The 20,160-nt window shown below is 40.8% G+C and overlaps 1 protein-coding gene across 1 annotated transcript in view; it reads right to left on the bottom strand.

The window, feature by feature from the left end:
- Positions 1-7,546: 7,546 nt before the first annotated feature.
- The window catches only part of MMP2 (matrix metallopeptidase 2), a 29,250-nt gene continuing 16,636 nt past the window's right edge, over positions 7,547-20,160 (bottom strand). The window contains exons 8-13 of the mRNA XM_068202741.1: positions 19,655-19,810; positions 17,755-17,902; positions 13,762-13,898; positions 11,847-12,006; positions 9,098-9,207; positions 7,547-8,371 (exon numbers count right to left, since the gene is read on the bottom strand). Of these exons, the coding sequence (XP_068058842.1) occupies positions 8,268-8,371; positions 9,098-9,207; positions 11,847-12,006; positions 13,762-13,898; positions 17,755-17,902; positions 19,655-19,810 (815 nt within the window). The 3' untranslated portion in view covers positions 7,547-8,267. The remainder of the gene's footprint in view (positions 8,372-9,097; positions 9,208-11,846; positions 12,007-13,761; positions 13,899-17,754; positions 17,903-19,654; positions 19,811-20,160) is intronic.

Below are 20,160 nucleotides of genomic sequence, written 5' to 3'. Positions count from 1 at the left end.
ATTTTTGGATTCAAAGTCTAACTTTGTGTTGCTGTCCCTCCAACAGTGAGTGCTGAGTGATGTTCAGGTGGGATGGCAAAGGGGAGGTGAGGCAAATGATGGCTTCCCAAGGGTGAAACAGAGAAATAATTTCTGTGAAGATGAACCACGTGGCTACTTAGCTACTCATTTGCCATTTCCCTTGCTCTTTTGCCGTGGGTATTCTCACATTTTGGGTTACCCTGTGGAGTTACTGGCTGGTAGTTCTGTTAATGTGCACTGGCTGCACTGTTAATGTGAGACTGGGTGGCACTGCCCATCCTCCTTGGTTTCTCTCCCAAAGTTATGTGTTTAGGGGTGTGAGTGTGCAGCAGTCACCCCTCCTAATTAGCAAGGCTTCCCACTCTAACTCATGTGTTCTCAAGCACACCAAGATATTTCAGGCTAAACTTCCACTGTGATGCCACAATTGTGCCATACCTTTTATCCATAGAGGCAAGGTCTGCATAATTTCCCATTCTCCAAGAAGGGAATCTAGTCACATGCCAAGATCTAAAAAGAATTTCTTTTTAGAGAAAATTTTAAAGTTAAATAAACAGTTTCAGCTGTTGAATTATACCAGAGAATTGCACCAATGTGACCTGTTAAAATTACATTCAGGTTGTATCAGTTTAAAGAACAAAGACTTTAACAAGTCTGGAAAAAATATAGATAATCGCCTGGAATACCCACAGTGCATGGTGGAGATAGTGCTGAGACATGGTCAGAGGTCTACTGGCAGCACACTGGGCTGCTATAAAGACAATATTTGCTCTTCAGACTGGCAGCAGTTGCTCTAGGGGACTTACCTCCTACAGTGAGGAGATTCCTTGAACCTGGCTCAGTCATTTGCCAGCCTGTCCTGGCTGAAGGCTGTGTGGCTTTGGATGATTTTCCTCATTTGGCTTGAAGGGATGGTGGCTAAAATGAAGGGCCTAAGGGACATAAGGAAGGAGAGACAAACTCAGGGAAAAAGCTTCCCCTAAATGAGTATGGAGTGTACATATGGCAGAGTGTATATGGGAATTGTGGAACGTGATTCAACAGTTCTCCCTCTCTCTACAGAATTGATTCTGTAAAAGAATTTTCACAATTATTCCCAACGAGATGTGCTTTCCTTTTGATGCTTAAATACTCTTTATCTTTTAAAATAGCTTGGTACTACCACAAAATAACGCAGCTGTTTTGTGTGCTGCCTTTGGTGCAGGGGCTGTCGTGGGGCCGTGCCGGAGCAGGAGCGGTGTCTGGGCTCGGGGAGCCTTGTCCCGGTGCTGTGCCGCAGCAGGAGCGGTGTCTGGGCTCGGGGAGCCTTGTCCCGGGGCTGTCCCGGAGCAGGAGCGGTGTCTGGGCTCGGGGAGCCTTGTCCCGGGGCTGTCCCGGAGCAGGAGCGGTGTCTGGGCTCGGGGAGCCTTGTCCCGGTGCTGTGCCGCAGCAGGAGCGGTGTCTGGGCTCGGGGAGCCTTGTCCCGGTGCTGTGCCGCAGCAGGAGCGGTGTCTGGGCTCGGGGAGCCTTGTCCCGGTGCTGTGCCGGAGCAGGAGCGGTGTCTGGGCTCGGGGAGCCTTGTCCCGGTGCTGTGCCGCAGCAGGAGCGGTGTCTGGGCTCGGGGAGCCTTGTCCCGGGGCTGTGCCGGAGCAGGAGCGGTGTCTGGGCTTGGGGAGCCTTGTCCCGGTGCTGTGCCGGAGCAGGAGCGGTGTCTGGGCTCGGGGAGCCTTGTCCCGGTGCTGTCCCGGAGCAGGAGCGGTGTCTGGGCTCGGGGAGCCTTGTCCCGGGGCTGTGCCGGAGCAGGAGCGGTGTCTGGGCTCGGGGAGCCTTGTCCCGGGGCTGTGCCGGAGCAGGAGCGGTGTCTGGGCTCGGGGAGCCTTGTCCCGGAGCAGGAGCGGTGTCTGGGCTCGGGGAGCCTTGTCCCGGGGCTGTGCCGGAGCAGGAGCGGTGTCTGGGCTCGGGGAGCCTTGTCCCGGTGCCGGCGCTCCGCGGGCCGGGTGCGGTGCGGCCGCGCTCCCGCAGGGGCCGCTCCGAGCCCGGGATCGCGGAACGTGCCCACAGCGAGAACTTCAGCAGAACTCCCCTTCCCAAATGTTTGTCTGTGACAGCCCGTCTGCTGACTCTGGAAGGAAAATCAAACTGGAAGCAATGCTGTGTCAACTGCAATAATTCTCCCTCGGTTTGCTTTAAAGCTGTCAATTATTGTAAAGCCACTTCTTGGCTCTGCAGAGGCTTTTATCCCCTGGAACTCCAGGAATGGTTCTAGTTTACATCCACATTGCATAGATGTCCTTCTGAATTAGCCTACTTTGGGACTGTGTGTAGGACTAGTGAGGATGCAGCTTATTCCAAACCTAGGAGAAAGTAAGGCTCATGTACTTTGGTTGTATTTTTTCCACCATAATTTTTGCAGAGCCTCCTTTTGCCTTTTCACAGTGTGCCGCGTGGTGTCTACAGCAGCCTAGCTCATGTCACAGTTATTCAGATCATACTCCATTACTTAAATTCCTAAGAATTTTAGCATTGGCAGACAATCTTATATGGAAATACAGTGCTGTGCAGTGCTGCATAGAAAGGCATCTAAATGTGAGAATGGATGAAAGTCCAACAAATGGGGGCTTTGGAAACCCCTTTGACAAGATTAGAAACAATAGAAAAAGGATTTTCAGGGTAGGTCCTCCTACTTCATTCATGTGAGCTGCTGATGAATAGAATTGTGAGGGGCCTTGAAAAGTACATTTTCTTAATGGAAAGCATGCAAATGCTAGAATTTAATGAGCCTTGCCATGTCTTCAGATAGTGAGAAATGACTCTCTCTTTTGAGGCCTGGGTTCAACAGTCAATGCATTGACCAGAGAGAGGAAGCAGAGCCCTTGTCTTCCTTCTGCAGGCAGGACTTGCCTCTCTGGTAAAGTCCTGTGGTTTGGTTTGCCTTATTCACTCCTCTGCTGCTGCCCTGAGGCAGTGAATGCTGCTGTGGGGGTTCCACTGAGTCAGGTTCAGGGACCTGGAGAGGAGAGCAGTGGCTAGTGGCCGTGGCCAGAATTGTTGAGGTGCAGCCACAGCAGAAATAATGTCTCCATGGCTGAAGTAACTGTATGATGTGACACTGGGTGGGAGACCTGGGGTTGAATTTCCCAATTCCTTGGCTAGTGGTGATTAGGAAGTTTATGAAGTGGAGGTGCTGGGTCTGCATCATTGCCTGGTGCCCAACTGCAGAATGTGAAGCTGCTTTCAGGCTTCAGCCCTTTTGGCAGCAGTATTGTGCTGTAACAGGCATAGGCAAGGCAGAATATAGCTATGAAGCAGACCAAAGTTGAAGCAGTTGTAAGAGACATGGAAAATAAGCCCTCTTGGATAGCTTAATATTGTCAATTCCTGTATTTTAGAAAGTGGAGACCACCTCCACCTAATTCCAGAGACAGACTGCCAAACTCCAGGCTAATCTAAATTAAAACAATTATCCTCTTACAATTTTAGTTTATTTTGGCAATGCTAACAAATTCTTAACAGTAAAGCGAGTCAGTCATTTGTGAGTAATTCTGAGAAGTCCCAGAGGAAAGGACTGGGCAGTAAAAGACAGCTGAAAGTTCAACAGATTCTGTTTTTCATCCTCTGGCTCATTGTGCAGAGCATCTGTGGCAGGGTTTGCAAGGCAAATGCAGACCTGTAGCGTCATGAGGCCTTTTATTCTTGTATCCCTCTTCCAGGCTGGCTTGTTGGTTGTCTGAAAGATTCTGAGTATGAGTATGGTGAATCTGGCTGAAGCTGAACTTTAGAAGCCTCCTGGGAGTTTGGGGATTTGCAAAATGAGGTGAAAGAATGACCCAGTGATGACATAAGCAGGCAGTGTGGATACAGCCTTCCCAGTGCTGCTTAGGCTGACCAACCTGCAAGTGCTGGTGTGGCCTCTCATGCAGCTATTACAGCTATGGAGAAAGTGTTTGAGCAATAAAACAAATGAACTACTGATTATCTTGGATTTCTTGGCTGTTATCTCAGTAGTGCTACCAGGGAAGATCACCTGTGCAGACTGAACACTTTTACTTTATCTCGCTGTGTTGTTCTTGGCTCAGACTGTGATATATTTTCTGGAGAAGGGAAAAACTGGTGTTATGTGCTGAGCAGATTTAGGTCAATTAGCCTTCAGACAGTTGGACTAGGTGATTGTCATAGGTCTCTTCAAAACAAATATTCTATTCTGACATCTATATTAAATAACATATTCTAATATAGCCATTCTTCGTGTGTGCATATGTATGTATGCATGCAGGCATATGTTTAATATGTAATTTAGGAAAAGCTATTATATATACTTCTTAAATTATAGAAATTAATGTCATGGCCTAAGGCAGTTCAAGACTAGAAAAGACTATTTGTTCACTTCATCCGTTCTCTTCTTGGTCCAGGCCAGGATTTTGTTTTCCCAAAATCCACGAGAAATAATATGTCTGATGAAGAATATTCTCTGAAAAGGCAAAGAGTCTTGATCTGAAGACATAGTTGTTGGCTTGGTTGTTTGTTTTGAGGTTTTCTTCCTGATTTTGTTTTTATTCTTACTACAGTTTCCTACCTGGAAACACCTAAAACTTCTGATTGCTTTACATAACCAGTCTGAAACAAGTGCATGTACCAATCTCTGTGATTCCACAGAGCTAAATGCATGTTTGCTGATTTCAGCTCTCCCAAAAGCAGAAGTATGTTCATTCACTTAGTCTGTGCTGCTAAAAATATACATGTCTGAGTTTGTAAATAGAAATACTTTGTCCAAAATGGACCCAAAGGGCCTGCTTCCTCCTGATTTTAAGAACAGCACAGTTACAGTCAATTCCTAAAATTTATGGGTAACTGCTGCTTTGTAAAACCAAGACAGAGTAGCAGGAAGAAAAGGTATTTTTAGCAAATACAAAGTGTTAGTGAGACACAAACTGTTAAGCATGATTCACAGTTCAGGCTGCTCTGTCTGTTGAGTGTTTAAGCCGTGGCATTTCATTATAGCCTTGGCTGTTTTTTATGTATTGTAATGGAGCAGTTGCTAAACCACTGCCCTTTGCCCTACTGGACTGGAGCTGCCATGCTGGGGGCCTGCAGCCCATCCTGCTCATAACTGGGAGAAGATTTCCTTCAGCTCAAAGAGCAAAAGTGTCTGAACTCTCCCCATGTTGCAACAAGCTTCGGTGCAACATGTGTGCAACTCTACCCTGACACCAAAAAGTCCTAAGTGAACCCAACTTCAATTTAATACAACTCTAGAAGTAGAACAAGTTCAATAAATGTTTGTGCTGGATTTTGTATGGCTTTGAGGTAAACACTTATGTGCTTTTTCTCTTTGTTTCTTCCTCTTTGAAGATGGTAGGTAAAAACTTTTGGTTCTGTTCTGAAAATGTCTTGGCAGAAATGTGTTGAGGGCAGGAGAGGCAAGGGCAGTGTCATCCTTGACAAGGGCACAGTCTCAAAGTACACAAGAGAAGTGAAAAAAGAGGCTTAGGAAGGGTAATCTGGTTCAGCCAAGGGTCTCGGGATAATCAAGAAAGTCCATAGGGTTGGGACAGACCTGGAGTTAAACAAGGAAGCAAATGAGTGGGATGGATTTGCATGGGTCATGGATACAGGCTGAGTTGCAGTGCTTCTCAGGTAAGGACTTTCCATCTCATGGTTAACTCATTGCAAACAGGAAAGGAGAGGGAGGTTTTAGAAGTGGCTCTCAATAAGTGGAATTAGACTCAAAGACTTTTTCAGGACACATTTTGTGACTTAGTGTTTCCCAGGTCAGATGTGAAAGGCTAATGAGAAGGTCAGTATACTCCCCGAGCTTGTCTGACATACGTAAGTGATAACCTGGCAAATGTTACAGCTGATGAACAGAAACAGATGTGTTTATAAATGACCTATGTTAATCTTAAAGTCTGAAACTGAACCCAAAGAAGTGTGCATCGGGTTAAGGATAGAAAATTTATTTCTGGTTTTCTGCCAGTGATTTAGTCATTGGAGAATGGGTTTGCATGGGCAGGAACAAAAGGAGACGCTGAGCAGAACTCCTTACACCCACCAGATGTGCAGAGTCTTGTAGGATTATGGTGCTATTACTACAGAACATAAGATGGTAGATTTGCCAATATTGCAAAACATGCCTAAGTTGTAGACGAAAAGGAAACTATTTCAGTAATCAGTAGAAATGTGATTTAGCAAGTTCAGAGCTGGAAGGCCCATTGCAAATGTTCTACTATATCTATGTTTGAGACCCCTTCCATATTAAATACAGATACTAGAGTAGGCATGCTGGGCCTGTATTGACATAAGAACATAAAAATCTTCAGGGGATGGTTATTGAGGATTCTTAAAACAGTGCTTAAATTATTGCAGTGCTCAAAAGGAATGCCTGGCAGTCATTAAGGCTAGAGAATATTTTCAGCACTAGTGCAGGAAGATGTTTATGATCAGGACAGATCATACATCCCTGAAATAGATCCTGCTATCATGAGAAGGTTACCAGGTGTTTGTAAAAACTGAAACACTAACATTTTGCAATTAGAGCCACTTTCTTTTGTGTTTTATTTTGTTGGCTCTGGTGCAAGACTAATTGTGAAGGAGATTAATGATTTCTAACGAGAATGAGTATTCTGAGGAAGAGATAAGGCATCTTTCCTTTTGGCATAAGTAAAAATAGTGCTGGCTCATCCAGGTGAGGATTGTCTATAGTAATTGACAGCTTCTTAAAGTGGAGTTATATCTGGATGAGTACAATTAAAAGATGATATGACAAACGCAGCCATTTTAGAAAAAGTATCTTTTCCGAATATCATAGTAAAAAAACTGCTTAGAACAGGAAAGCGCTGAGTGTAAACAAACATGAAGTTGTAGAGGACATGAGAAAAAAACAGATCATGGGCTCAGGTATTAGTTACTGGTCAGTTCTGTGAATCATAACTTGAAGATGTTTTTAGAAGGACCTAGATTGACCTCTTGCCTGATCCACATGGGATTTTGAAGTGTTTCATGAGCTGGATAAGATCCTTGGCCAGATGGTGTCTGATCTCATGGGCATCCCTGTTTCTCAAGCTTGCATCCCTATAGGATACATATACCCTCTCTTCCTGCCTGGGCTGTGGAGAGGTAGCCTGTCACAGAGTATGGACGACAGACAGGAGTGGAAACTGTTCAGGGAGAGTAGTGGGCTTTGCACAGACATGGGGCCATATAATCTCTTTAAATTGCTGCAGTTGCACCTTGGAACCAACAGAGAAAACAACCTAGGTTTCTAAATAAACCCCCTATGTACTTATATACTGGGGTAATATTTTTGCCTTTGACAGGTAATGCACTGAAACATGCTACTGGATTTATAATTTCAAGTGATTCAAGGAAGCCTGGCCATGAATAGTGTTGACAGTGTAATTTGATTTTATTGGTATTGTTGGCACTTCATGTGTGGGACATTCTTTTCTGGTTTATTTTTTAATGAGAAACATTCTATCAGATTGTGAAAAGAACAAAGCCTAATTGAACAACCCCCCCAATATTATAAAGAACAGAAAAATAAAACACGTTAAACAATACTTGACTTTTATGTATAACACATTGTCTTCAAAAATCTGAGTCGTTTTCATCCATATAAACAAGTTATATAGTAGTAACAAAGTGCATGAAGCAAATTGCTAAATTTAACTAAGGTAGTAAAATAAAAAGTACTTTAAAACAATACTTTAACACAGTTTTTTTGCCATGATTCTATCATGCATCAACACAAAGCAGATCCTGAGGCAACCTGTGCCTTTGACAGTCTTTCTGTATTATTATGTAAATAAATGGAAGTAATGATCAAACTCGTAAGAGGGTGAAAAACATCAAGACAAACCATCCATTTATAACAGAGTTGTATTTAAAAAAAATAAAAATCAAAGTGCACTGCTGGTACATCTCATTTGAACCTATCTGGTATGTGAATAACAGAGGGGCATGATCCAGTCTCCAAAGGTTCCAAGGCTTTGTTTAAGCACCAAGGCAATAAAGAATGATGGCTGTTCTGTTCATAGCACTACTATGACTAGCATGACAACGGAAAAATTGTACCAGAATATATACGTAAACATCTTTTGTATACTGAGGAGGCAAACACTCTTAAATTATCTGATGTGTACAGTACTGGTACTTAGTGTTTTGGTGCCAGTACCAGACTGGTCCAGTAATTAGCATTCAGATCTATTTCTAATTACAGATAAGGCATATAACAAAAAAGTAAATATTTGGTTATTGATATCTCATATGGTTCAGCAACCCAACCAGTCAGAGCTTATCTTGCCAATTTTAACAATCTTCAAACTCTTGTCTTCCATTTGTAGATAGTACTGATCTTTGAAAAAGTAGGTATATCCTGTTAAAATAAATAAATAAACATGCTCAGATTATGGAGCACATAATTCTTGGTCAAAGATATTTTTGTCTTTGTGATTTCATGAAGCTTAATGAACTGAATGACTTATTTCCCAAAATATTCACATGTATATGTATTTTTAAAAAGATATATTTTAAAACTACATTAAAATTCCCATCCTGTAGAAGAGAGGTGTTGTTAAATGGAGCTTAAATAAGGTCACTACTTTGTGAGCCAGAATTTTCTGGGAAGAAATATTTACTGGCAAAATAGATGTTGAAAATATGACTGAGTCAAGACTCATGTGACACCAGTTTTGCTGTCAGACTTTAGTGCATATCTGTGCAAAATTTAAGGCCCCTTAAAACCACAGGCCAGGATCTCAGCTGGAGTGCATAGGAAATTAAGAAAAATTGCAGCATGAGACTCATTCATGCCTGTGATCAGGGAGATTATCGTTCTTGAGTTCTGGTTGTGCTAGGGCAGGATGGTGCTGAAATGGTGCTGGGACTGAGTGCTGGTGTGGAGGAACCTGGGGAGTGTCAAGAAGCTGGGCAATGTCCAAGCCACAAGGACTGGCTCGGTCATGCACCCTGGTGTTAGGACATCCTGTGCATCAGGCATTGGCTCCTGCTCATGGGCCACAAGAAACTAAAGTCTCTAATAAGTTTTGCAGCAAACAAATAAGAGAGTTTGTTAGTGACTTAAATCAGAATTACAGCTTACCACTGTCCCCAAGGCCCAGGACAGCATCGAGGTTATCTGGAACACCATTCCAAGCGTCAGCAATGAATTTCGGGGATGCAAGCTCCATTTTCTTCTTTTCTTCATTGTACCTGAAGGAAATTATATCTTTACATTACAAATCTGCACTTAATGTTAAATTGTAATATAATTTTTCAGGGTGTCCTCAGCAAATGTGACTATATAAAACAAATAGAAATATAATAACTGAGATTGTAACATGCTTTCTATTTCATTATAATTATTGATGATTCCTTTAAAATCCTGTAAAATTTTACATCTTTCCTTCAAAAATGTAATAATGAATTGAAAATACGCTTTCTAAGGAAAGTTCTTTCCAAAAGTGTAATTTGGATGGGGTCAGTGCTGAGTAGGAGGTGTAGAGGTGTCCTGAGCACAGTGACGTGCAATATAGTTTGAACCAGGCTTCAAGTACAGCATGTGAGGCCTCAATGACCTTCAGGTGCTCAAGAACCTCTTCAGGAGCAGAAGACTTCAGAGAGGTCATCCTTGACAGTACTGGAAGGAGAAAACCATTTACGTTCCTAATTTCTATTTATCCATGTCCATAGGTATCTCAGGTTACTTTTTCCTCATTGGTCATGGAACTACTTGGAATATGTCCAATGGTACAGCAGTAACAATGATGAGCAGTAGGTTGGTCCAAATCAATTTAAATTTTTCATTTAAATTCCTTACTATTTTTTTTTTCTGGGCTATTTAAAGAAAATCTAATACCTTGCTGGGTAGCTTTAAAACTTCAGCTGTGGAATCTGAGCCAGCTCCTTTTCCCCTCCCTCACAAAACTTTGCTATGCTCAACAGTCTTGTTATAATAGCTCTAAAATAGCTTGTGGCTGGAATGAAGGAGACAGAAGGCTTCCAAAAAATCCATTTAAAGTAAGTGTGATAATGACACAGGAAGTACTATGGTATGTAACTATTTTGATTCCATTGACAGAGTCCTTGTATAAAATGTAACAGCCACATACTTAAGGGTTATAGTGTCTGTTCAACAGAGATGCATTTTTTTCTGAAATACTTTTTCAACTGCTTGCTTTCTACTTCATGCAGATAGAAATCACTTAATCCTATTTTGTTTCCTTAACAATAAATTATGCATTCTGCAGTGACTGCACTTGATAAGGTACTTTGATAGAAATACTGTCTGTGATTGGAGTGATGAATTACTCGGAGGCCCTGCGGTACAGTTAATCAAAACAATAGTTGGTACAGAGGAAACCAGCAGCTTTTAACTCATAGGCTGTAGGTTTTAGTAGGAGTCTGAAGTGTTGCAAATGGCTGTATTAGTGTTTAATTGGTCTCTACAATATGACATTAAAGAATGAATAACATACTTTAAGTATTTAGTTCTTTTTTTTTCTTTAGATAATGGAGAAGAATACTGTCCTTAAAGTAATTGAAAATTATGATCAAGTGGCAAGTGTATGGAAAGAGTATTTTATTTACTTACAGGAATCCACAGCCATTAGGATAAAATAAAATCATTCAGTTTAATTATAACATGAAGTTATTGTTCACATAAAATGGACTCAGTTATACTGAGACCTTCTTTGCTATCATATATAGAACATCTCTCAGAATGAGCCCTTAAAGGTTGGAGAATCTTTTAGATTTCTGGAGGTTATTTCTGATGTTTGACTTTCCTCTAAATTGTCAGCTAATGAATGGATCCACTTTCAGCCTGTTGTGCAATGTCTGCATTCCTGAAGTGAAGTCCTGTTCCTGGAACAGGCCTCTGACAGTGACTGCAGGAGTCAGGGCCTCTGTTTTGTTCTGATGCCATTTTGATAGCACAGAGGTAACTCACAAAACACCTCTGCTTTTTAATATGGTCTTTTGTACCAGATCTTCCTGGCAATTATGGTAATGAAATTCTATTAAATACAATTCTATAATTAGTAGACTCTTCAGGTGTAAGATATTTATTTCTACCACAGTAATAGCAATGAGATTTTTAAGGACATTCTTTCTTAATCTAAGATGATAAGAGCATGGTAGCAAGTCATCTGAGTTTCACTGGAAACAAAAAGGATTGAGAGACTGTCAAAATGAATTGAAGAAAAGATTTTTCTCAAAGTACTTACAGATACACTTGTGGTTTGTTCAGATTTCCTCAGTGCCAACTATATTAGCAGGGCAAAGGTGTAAGTGATAGTAGATCAGCTGCTGAAAGGATTTACAGTCATCCCCAGCATGTTTTGGTAGTCACACTGCTGTTTCCTTTAAATCCTGTGCCTCTAAACTTTATGGCTTAGTGAAAGCATTTCTTAGGCAACCTGGTCAGTCTTCGGATTCTAGTGATTGGAGCTCAGTGTATTTTTAAGGAATTCCTTGTAGAGTTTTCTCCCAGAATTTGTGAGGTGACAGTAAGGACAACTTGCCCCTCTTAAGAGCCAGGGACTGGTGTGGGGCAGTTGCTGGTACATGGGGGCACAGGGATAAGTTGTTAGTGGTGAGCAGCCTAACAGACACTCCCAGATACCCTCTTCCATTGCTGTTTTTGAGGCTGTTTTTTTCTCAGACATGTGCCAGCTTCCTGTTGCTGTACTAAAGCACTTTGCTGCTGTCAGCACTGTCCTGGCAGCCCTTGTTTTGCATTCCCAGAGGATGTGCTCTGTGTTTGGTCCCTGCCTCCCGAAGCTCAGGGTGCATTCAGCCCTAGAGACAGCTCGGCTAACAGCATCCCACCATCACTCAATGCATCTTACTTCCAGTATCTGTCTCCAGCAAAAATATATGTCCTCTTGTTCCTGCCCCAGTTAAAAGCTGCATCGACACGCTGCACATCAGGGGGCAGTCCCAGGCTGCTGAGTTTCTTTGGATAGCCCCTGTCCAAGTTGCTGGCTGAATAAACCCAGTACTCGTTTCCTAAGGGGAGGGAAAAAAGCAAACAAAACCTGTTTATTAATCAGTAACAAAATGTCAGTATTTGTTCTTTTTTGCTTTGCCATGTAACTTTTTATTGCGCTAGCTGTACCATGTCTTTCCAGTATTTTACCATCTGTGATTACATTCCAAATGGACTGTGATTCCCACTGCTTTTGCTACTGAAGGGATCCTTGCCTCAGGAAAAGACATCCCCTCGTTTCTCTTGCTTCCTCTTTTCTTAGCTGATGCACCTTTGAGACAGACACTGCCTTGGCACATTGGAGTTATGTGCTAAAACAAGTAGTATATGAAGAAAATTTTTTGTATGATGAAAATTTTCTGAAATCAGGCAAGGGCACCTGGTGTTCAAATGCAGCAGCTCATTTTCACCCTTTATTTTATTTGTTGACCAGTTTTATTGAGTGATGAATAGGAAGGTTTTGCTCAGAGTTCCCGTTGTCCTTTGTCACACAACATTATTGTCTCTCCAGATATGCACCAGTGGACTATGTAGTAGTGTTCCATGTTCTTTAGATAGAATTACAATTTGCTTAGCAAATAGCCTCACTGGATTCTCTGAAAGCCATGGAAAGATTTATTCATGAAAGGACATTTCTTTCACTCTGTGCTAGTGGGAAAGTAAGTAAGTAAAGTATTAGTGTGAAAAAAATGTAAAGTGTAGCATTTGAAATTCTTGGAAGTCATTGATTCACTATTCAGGAGCAAAGGGTAGGACTAACTGGTGAGTATTTTAAGACAGTTGTGTTATTTTCAAACCAATCTTTGTTTTTTGATAGTTCTTGCTTATTTTTTTAAAAAAGCAGATTAGCTACATTTTCCTGGAATTTATAAAGAAAAGGAGAGGTATAGACGTGATAGGATTATATATAATATATGCAATATTTGAAGTGTTTTGGTTTGCCTAACTAATTTTAGGGATTTTTTCCCCCATCTATGTAAACTAAAGCAAATGTCCTCTGAGCCATGTGGAATAGATTATTATTACTTTTTTCTCTCCTGTACAGAAAGTGTGCAGCAGCTTTTGCCATATGGTTTTTACACGACTGGAGATGTTTAGTCATGTTTTTAGTAGATACTGGAGCCTAGGTTTTGCTGGCTCAGTTCTTCATGTTGAAAACAGTCTCACAGCTCTGCTCATTTGGCCACTACAGCTGAACCATATGTGACAGACAGAGCAGAGCTTCCTGTCCTCCTCCTCTCCCATGGAGGCAGCTTGCACAGCCGCCTGTATCCTCTGCCTGATGAGCCACCAAGGAAGATGCTTGGAAGCCAAAGTGGAAGTCAGTCTTTGGCAAAAGGCAAGGAGACAGGGAGAGGCATGAGGAGAAAAAAGAAAATGTAGTCTTCTCAAGCAACACATGCTGAGATAATAGCTTAAAATGGAAGGAAGAAAAATGGAGCAGGGACTGAGGAAAGAGAGCTCCCACTGTTGTTGTCGCTTTGCATTTTAAATATGATTCTTGTTTGGTTTTGCTTATTGTTGAATGTCTCTTTTTAGGTGCTTATAGTTCTCCTTTTGTTGTACTGGAGGCTGAATTTTGTTTTGAATCCTTCAGATCCAGCTTTTGTCCTAAAATCCTCAACTTGTGAATAGGGAGATCTGTCACCCTGGCTGTCGGCTCTGCTGGCTCTTAGGCTGTTACCTGTTCCAGGTGCATTATGCAAATGGCTACTTACATTTTGAAACTTAAAACCCATAGCTGTAAAAAAAAATATAGCCTTTAAAACCAATACCTGAGAAAAACACAGCCTTCTCGTCCTGAGGGGCCTCATAGACAGCATCAATTTTCTCTGGCAGATCGGGCCAGAATGTAGCAACAAGAAGAGGACCTGTGGGTTTTCCTCGGGGGTTTATAGTCCTCCACATGAATCTGAGCAGAACAGAAAATTGTACACGATTTACAATGAACTAATTCAGCAGCACATCTGTTTCTCATCACTTCTGGCACAGCCACGTGAGCACACACACACACATGCGCACACCCGCGCTCGCAGCACACACTTGTAACTCTTCTCTCCACTGACTGAAAAGCAAACTCATTTATTTGGAGTTTATGCTGCTAGAGGAGCTGCACCAAAAGCTGCATGCTGGACTGCAGGTGAAATTGCTGTGCTCCCATTGCTTTTTTGCATCAGGGCAAAATTTATCTATGCTTTGAGTACACAAATAAAGTGCTTTGAGCATACAAATAAACTCATTTACACAGTGTTTAAACTGTTAGAGCCCTCCTTGTGCTGTGTATGGAGCAGATGGATAAGCATATAACAGAAGCAGAGTTTTGTATTCCATGAACTGCTTTTGCAATTACTATTGTAGTGACTAAAAGTTCAAATTTAATAGAAGTATATCATAATGCTTGGAAGTGAGTTTGGCCATAAAAGAAACTGCTAGCACTAAAAATGTTCATTAGAGAAATGCAAAGGGTAATTTATTGGTTATTTTACGTATAAGTAGGATGATCATTTGATTTAAGCTTTAAAAAGCTCTAATTATCTTTAAATGGCAAAGCTTTGTGCTGAGGGCTTTTGGTATTTAAAATGGCACTGCAATTTCATCCTCTATAGAATGAGGAACTTTCTTCCCCAACAGAACAAAAGTTTTGATTTGGTCATAAAATGAAAAATCAGCAGCCTGGTGGAATTGCTCTTGCACCAAGCTGTAGTCGTTTAATTTTGAGGTCAAACTGCTTTTACCATTAATATGTTTCTGAAGCTCAAGGTGCTGCTGGCATTTTAATTTTTTGCAGAGAAAAAAATTTTATTACCCATTCCTGCCTAGAATAATTATACCTTTGAGAAGCCCAGGATATTAAACTGCATTTTTTTGTCTAAAATTTGGAGGAGCAGTCCTAAATTAATTTAACAAATTGCTGTATTTTTTATCAATAATGAAGATAGTAATATGTTATCCTATCCATGTTTTGCATATATAGATGCATTTTTAACATGTACAAAAATATCTCTGAGCATGACTCATAATTTTCATTTACAAAAAAAGGCAAAGAATAAGCCATCTGACTAATTACTCTTCTTGAAAGTGTTAAAACACATGTGACACGCTGTAATAGGTAATACCGTTCATTTCATGCATGTCTTTTTAGACAGAAAAGAAGATCCAATATGATATGAAACAGAAAATAATATAGAAAATTTTTACAACACAGCGTTCATAAAAGTATTTCCTTTAAAAATCCAAGTTACAGGATTCTCAGTCAAGTTTGGACCTGATTTATGGCTGAATCAGTTCCAGTAATTGCTATCTGCATGAATTTCAAACTTTCCAGGGCCAACGGAGACTTAACACCAGGTTTTTAATAAACCACACATTTCAAGGGACTTGTTAAATTGGTGAGGTTTTCTTTTGGAAAGGGAAACTTTGTCAAAGATGAATTTTATTTTGTTTTTGAATTGGGTAGAAGGTATTTCTATTTCTACACATCTTACTGAGAAAATGGTGAAATTAATTATTTGGCTTTCTCATTTCAGTTTGAACACAATAAAATGTTTTATCTCATCCACATTAAATCTTAATATTACATTTATAGGCAGATTTAATAATTTACTTGCAGTAGGTATTTTACATCATATTTTAACATAATCTATATTTGTAATGATGATGATGATTTTTATATGCAGTCATTGAAAGTGGGTCTTTTTTAGTGTCCTGATAAATTTCAAAGTATGAACTTCTGTTCACTCTGAGAATAAAACCCTCTGTGGAAATGCTGTTCTTGGGCATTCTGTGCCCAATAGAAAAGCTCAACTGTTCTCTATGGCTAACAGCCATAATTCCTGTAATTCCCATTTCCTGGTAATTTCCTTTCCTTGATTTGAGGTGGGGAGGGAAAATACTTATTTTTTGGAAAGAATTAATCATATTTGTCCTCCTTTTTGCTATTTACTCCCTTTGCCATGTGACAGTTGGATTCTATGGTAATTTTCATGAATCATAAAAGTCACACGACACATGATAGACAGTTGTTTCTTGAATTCCAAAAGTGAGTCACAATGCTGTTTGCCTGATACTTGGAAAGCTGCAAGACTGACAGGCAAAACCATTCCAGAGCAAAACAGTTCAACAGTTGTCTGCTTTTGCTGCATGCTGGATAATGGCTGAGCCAGTCTGAACAGATTGTTTTGGTATTTGCATAGCTCTTAGACCAACTGTATCTAAATGCAAAATACTTCTATTTTGTTGGGATTATTTAGTATGTTGGATCACTCTGCTGGTTTAAGAATACATTTTACATTGTTCCTGTGCCTGACTGTGGGTTTGCAAGAGCAGAAGCAAGGTGGAGATCTGGCTGAAAACCCAGGGCCACGAGTGAACAGAAGAGGAGCAGGAGCTGGGAATGGTGTGGAACTTGGCAGGGGTTTTACTGCTGTGAGAATGTTTTTCCTTTGAAGGTGCTGAGCTCAAGTGAATACTTCAGCACTCTGATGACTAAATTAGCAAAAGTGGGCACTGTTTTTGGCAAACTTGGTATGGGTTCTTGGGGCCAGCCCTGTGAGGCTTTGTGTGAGTCTGATCTGTCACTATTATGGGGCCATTTGGTGGCCAAGAAAGAATGTTCCTTGCCAGTAGGGATCACTGGAGTCTTAGCCTGCTGCTGACAAGGCCAAGAGAAAGAATACAAAAGGTTTCAGGGTGATCCCCACAGACCAGAATGAAGCTTCTTACAAGCAGAAGGTTTAAATTCCAATTATGCATTGCTAAAACACAAAGCCAGTGATAAAGTCCAACTTCAAACCTAAAGCACCATTATGCAGGGTATCATATAGATTTGATCTAGAAGGAAATACATGGAATCATGATGTTTACCCTTAAAAATCAACTAACTAACTGTTTTTTTGTTACTAAAAGCTGGTGAGTAGAGTTAAACCATGCAGCATAGTAATAAATGCTTCATGTATCTAGCTGAAAATTTGAATCTGGAGCAGATGGCTGGACTCAGGTATATCACCAGGAGATACAATTAGTTTTTAAATTGCTATTTTGTGAGGGGAGCTTGTTTGTTAGTTCCTGTTTCCTTTTAAAATTCAACTGACAACTGGCAAGGAGGAATTAACAGGTGAGTTGCAACACTTCCCTTAGCTTGAGATGCTTGTATATGTTTTTATATGTTAGAAGACAGTGTTTGATTTTGGCACACATTAAATGTGTGTGGACCAGGTCTTCAGTGGTGTTGGGAGAATGTTCAGGGTAGCTGAGGATAAATGATTCCAAATTTGGTATTGATTTATGACAGGGAAGAAAGGAGCTTTAGTGTCTCTTACAATGGTGCTGCCAGGTCCCATACTCCTTAGGAGATGCTCTTCATTGCTGAGCAGTTGGGTAATACAGGCCCTGGCAAAGGCAGGGGGAGCTGCAGCTGAGCTGCCACCTCATTTTATGAGGGGTGTCTCTGCTTTTGCATCCAAAATGCCTTTGGAGCCTTCTCTCTTGGAGGCTTTGCACACATGTAGCCTATCCCAATCACCAGTGTCCTTGACATGTTGTTACAGCAGCCATGAGTGACGTAATGCTAATATTTAATGACTTTGGACTTAGCCTGAATTAAACCATTTACATTTCCCTTAGGAGTTGATTAGAACACTTTCCCATCTCTGAACACACAAAACAAAGGGTGGATGTTGTGCCTGATAATAAATTTCTAGGTTTTGGTGAATAGGTCTCACAGATTCCTTCACCTGAGGTTCTCTTGGTAAGCAATTTATCTCACTTACCTATCTTTGAAGAAAAATGTTTCTCCTCTAATTTGTGCGACTCCATCAAACACAATTTCATGCTTGCAGAGCTCTGGAGTGACAGGTCCAAGGGTTGGCTGTGGGCCTGGTCCTGGTCCTGGTCCTGGCCCCACATCAGGTGACACCTCTGTGATGGTGAACAGAGACATTCTGTTACACTGAAATGAAAAGCTGCACAGGTTACATGCAGAGCAAGAGCTGCCATGGCTTCTAAAAAGGTAATCATTTGGAGAGAGTTCTTAAAGGAGAAAAAACTGATCATAAAATCTCTTCAGAAGAAGGGTGGTTGAGCAGAGCTAAGGAAGCCTTGACTTCCACTCTGCTTTAATCCTCTGTGTGGCCTCATTTGAGACATGGTGCCTGTGTGTGTCTGTCTGGGCTGAGCTGCCTGTTTAACCTGAGAGATAATTAGAAGTGACTCCACTGGGTTCAGAAGTGAACATTACAATTTTTATTTTGCTGGCTTCTAAAAAGAAGATAAAGATTTCAAAGTCCTTGTACTCAGAATTATGTGCAGATCTGCTGAGAAAGACATCAAAGTGGATTTCTCTTTTTAAAGAAGTGTCAATATTTGGCAAGTTACAAAGCTGCATTTTGAGCCATTTGTATAATCTTTCTGCCCTCACCAAGAATCAAAATGTGCTTTTTAGAACATACATTTTACTATCTGGTTTATTTCATTTGGTATTATTATTTGGCTTGAGGCAGGCATTTACCTCTTTTTCTCAGACATTGGGTTAATTTACTGTATGAGAAAAAATGGAATGTAGCTGATTTGTGATAATAGCAAAGTGAGAAAAGAAGGGTTTTTTTTGAGTACTTGTTTTACATAGCAAGCAGTTTGTAAAGGGTTATATGAGTTAAAAGATGAGGAAAGATAGTTTCATCATGGATCTTGAAGCATGCTTTAAGACACCTGGGTTAAGTTCTGAACTCTTATCAAAGATACACAGTACGGGCTCAGAAAACTCACTTAATCTTGACCATGTCTCAATTCCCATTCTTAATTAAAGCAGCTAAGAACAAGGAATAATGAAGATTCAAATCAGATTTTTGTCTCATGTGATAATATTTTTGGCATATTCTTATTAAAATTTCTGAGGTGGGGAATACTGTAGAATATAGTCACAGTTAAAAATATCTCTCAGTAGAAAAGTGAAAGGCACAGAAAGAGAAATGGAATATGGGAATGACTGCTTAGTTGACTGTAGTATACTGGTGCCTCTGCAAGGTAGAAAATGTATACATGGAAGGAATCTTAATCATGATACTACTTATGCATTTTACTAAGACTATCTGTGGAGAAAACAACAAATGTTAAAGATGTAGCTACATAAAAATACTTAAATTCACTTTTTCTTTAGGAGACTGCATAAGTTTCAGCTCCCACACACTTTCTGCAAATGTTATCGTGATGGTACAGCTTGAATTGTGGGAAGGCAATGTGAACTGTTTCCAAGCTGTGACACAGGAAACAATGTCCTTCCCCTCTTGTAGAGGGTCACAATCTGGGAAGCTCAGAGTGTTGCAGAAAGTAACATCCAAACCCACCCACATCAGGTATTTCAAGCTAGAGACAAACATGGCATTTCATTGTCCCAGTAAAGGCACTAGAAATTTTCATTTAAGATTTTGTTTATGGGATGTTTTGATGCTCCTTTTCATCCAGTAAATTTAGTGACCCATCATCCTTAAGTTGTGATATTTAATTGAGGAAGGTGGCCTGGCAATATGAAGAAAGTAGGGGGAAAGGAGCAGAGGATGTTTCTGGCACTGGTGGGATTGTGCCGTTTGTAATTTACTGCAAATTCTGAGTCCCAGATTTCAGCCTGTGCTGCCAGATTTTCTGCTGAGTTCTGCTGATGCGGGAGGACTTTACCATATAGCTCCTGGATCCCTTTAATGTCATCCTGAGAAAGTCGGAAGTTCTTGGTGTAGGTGTAGATAGGGGCCATGAGAGCTCCCGGGTCCTCAGAGTGCTCTAATCCCATAGCATGGCCAAATTCATGGGCAGCCACCAAGAAAAGACTGTACCCTGAATAACACAGTAAGAGAGTGTTAGCTGCGTGCATTTCAATAGAATTGTACCACACGGGTTATTCACAAAAAATAATAATGATTAATATTTACAGCCTCCCTTGGTGAACATCACACCCGTTGCCAATAATGCCATTTCACTGGAGAGATTCTAAAACCTTCCTTTGTGGGTGACCGTTGCTGCTGTCTCCCATACAAGTGACTCTGAGCACAGCCTTAATACTTGTGTGAGAAAATGAAGTGTAGCAAATAACATTGGACATCCTTTTTAGGTACAGAAAAATTGTACTTGCAATCTAGATATAAAATCTTCCTTTTCACCATGAAATGGCTTGTAAGCGATAAATG

This window comes from Anomalospiza imberbis, chromosome 12 (genome assembly GCF_031753505.1).
Source record: "Anomalospiza imberbis isolate Cuckoo-Finch-1a 21T00152 chromosome 12, ASM3175350v1, whole genome shotgun sequence".
Taxonomy (NCBI): Eukaryota; Metazoa; Chordata; class Aves; order Passeriformes; family Viduidae; genus Anomalospiza; species Anomalospiza imberbis.
The sequence above is the reverse complement of the archived record's forward strand: the minus strand, read 5'-3'. Positions and strand labels throughout refer to the sequence as shown.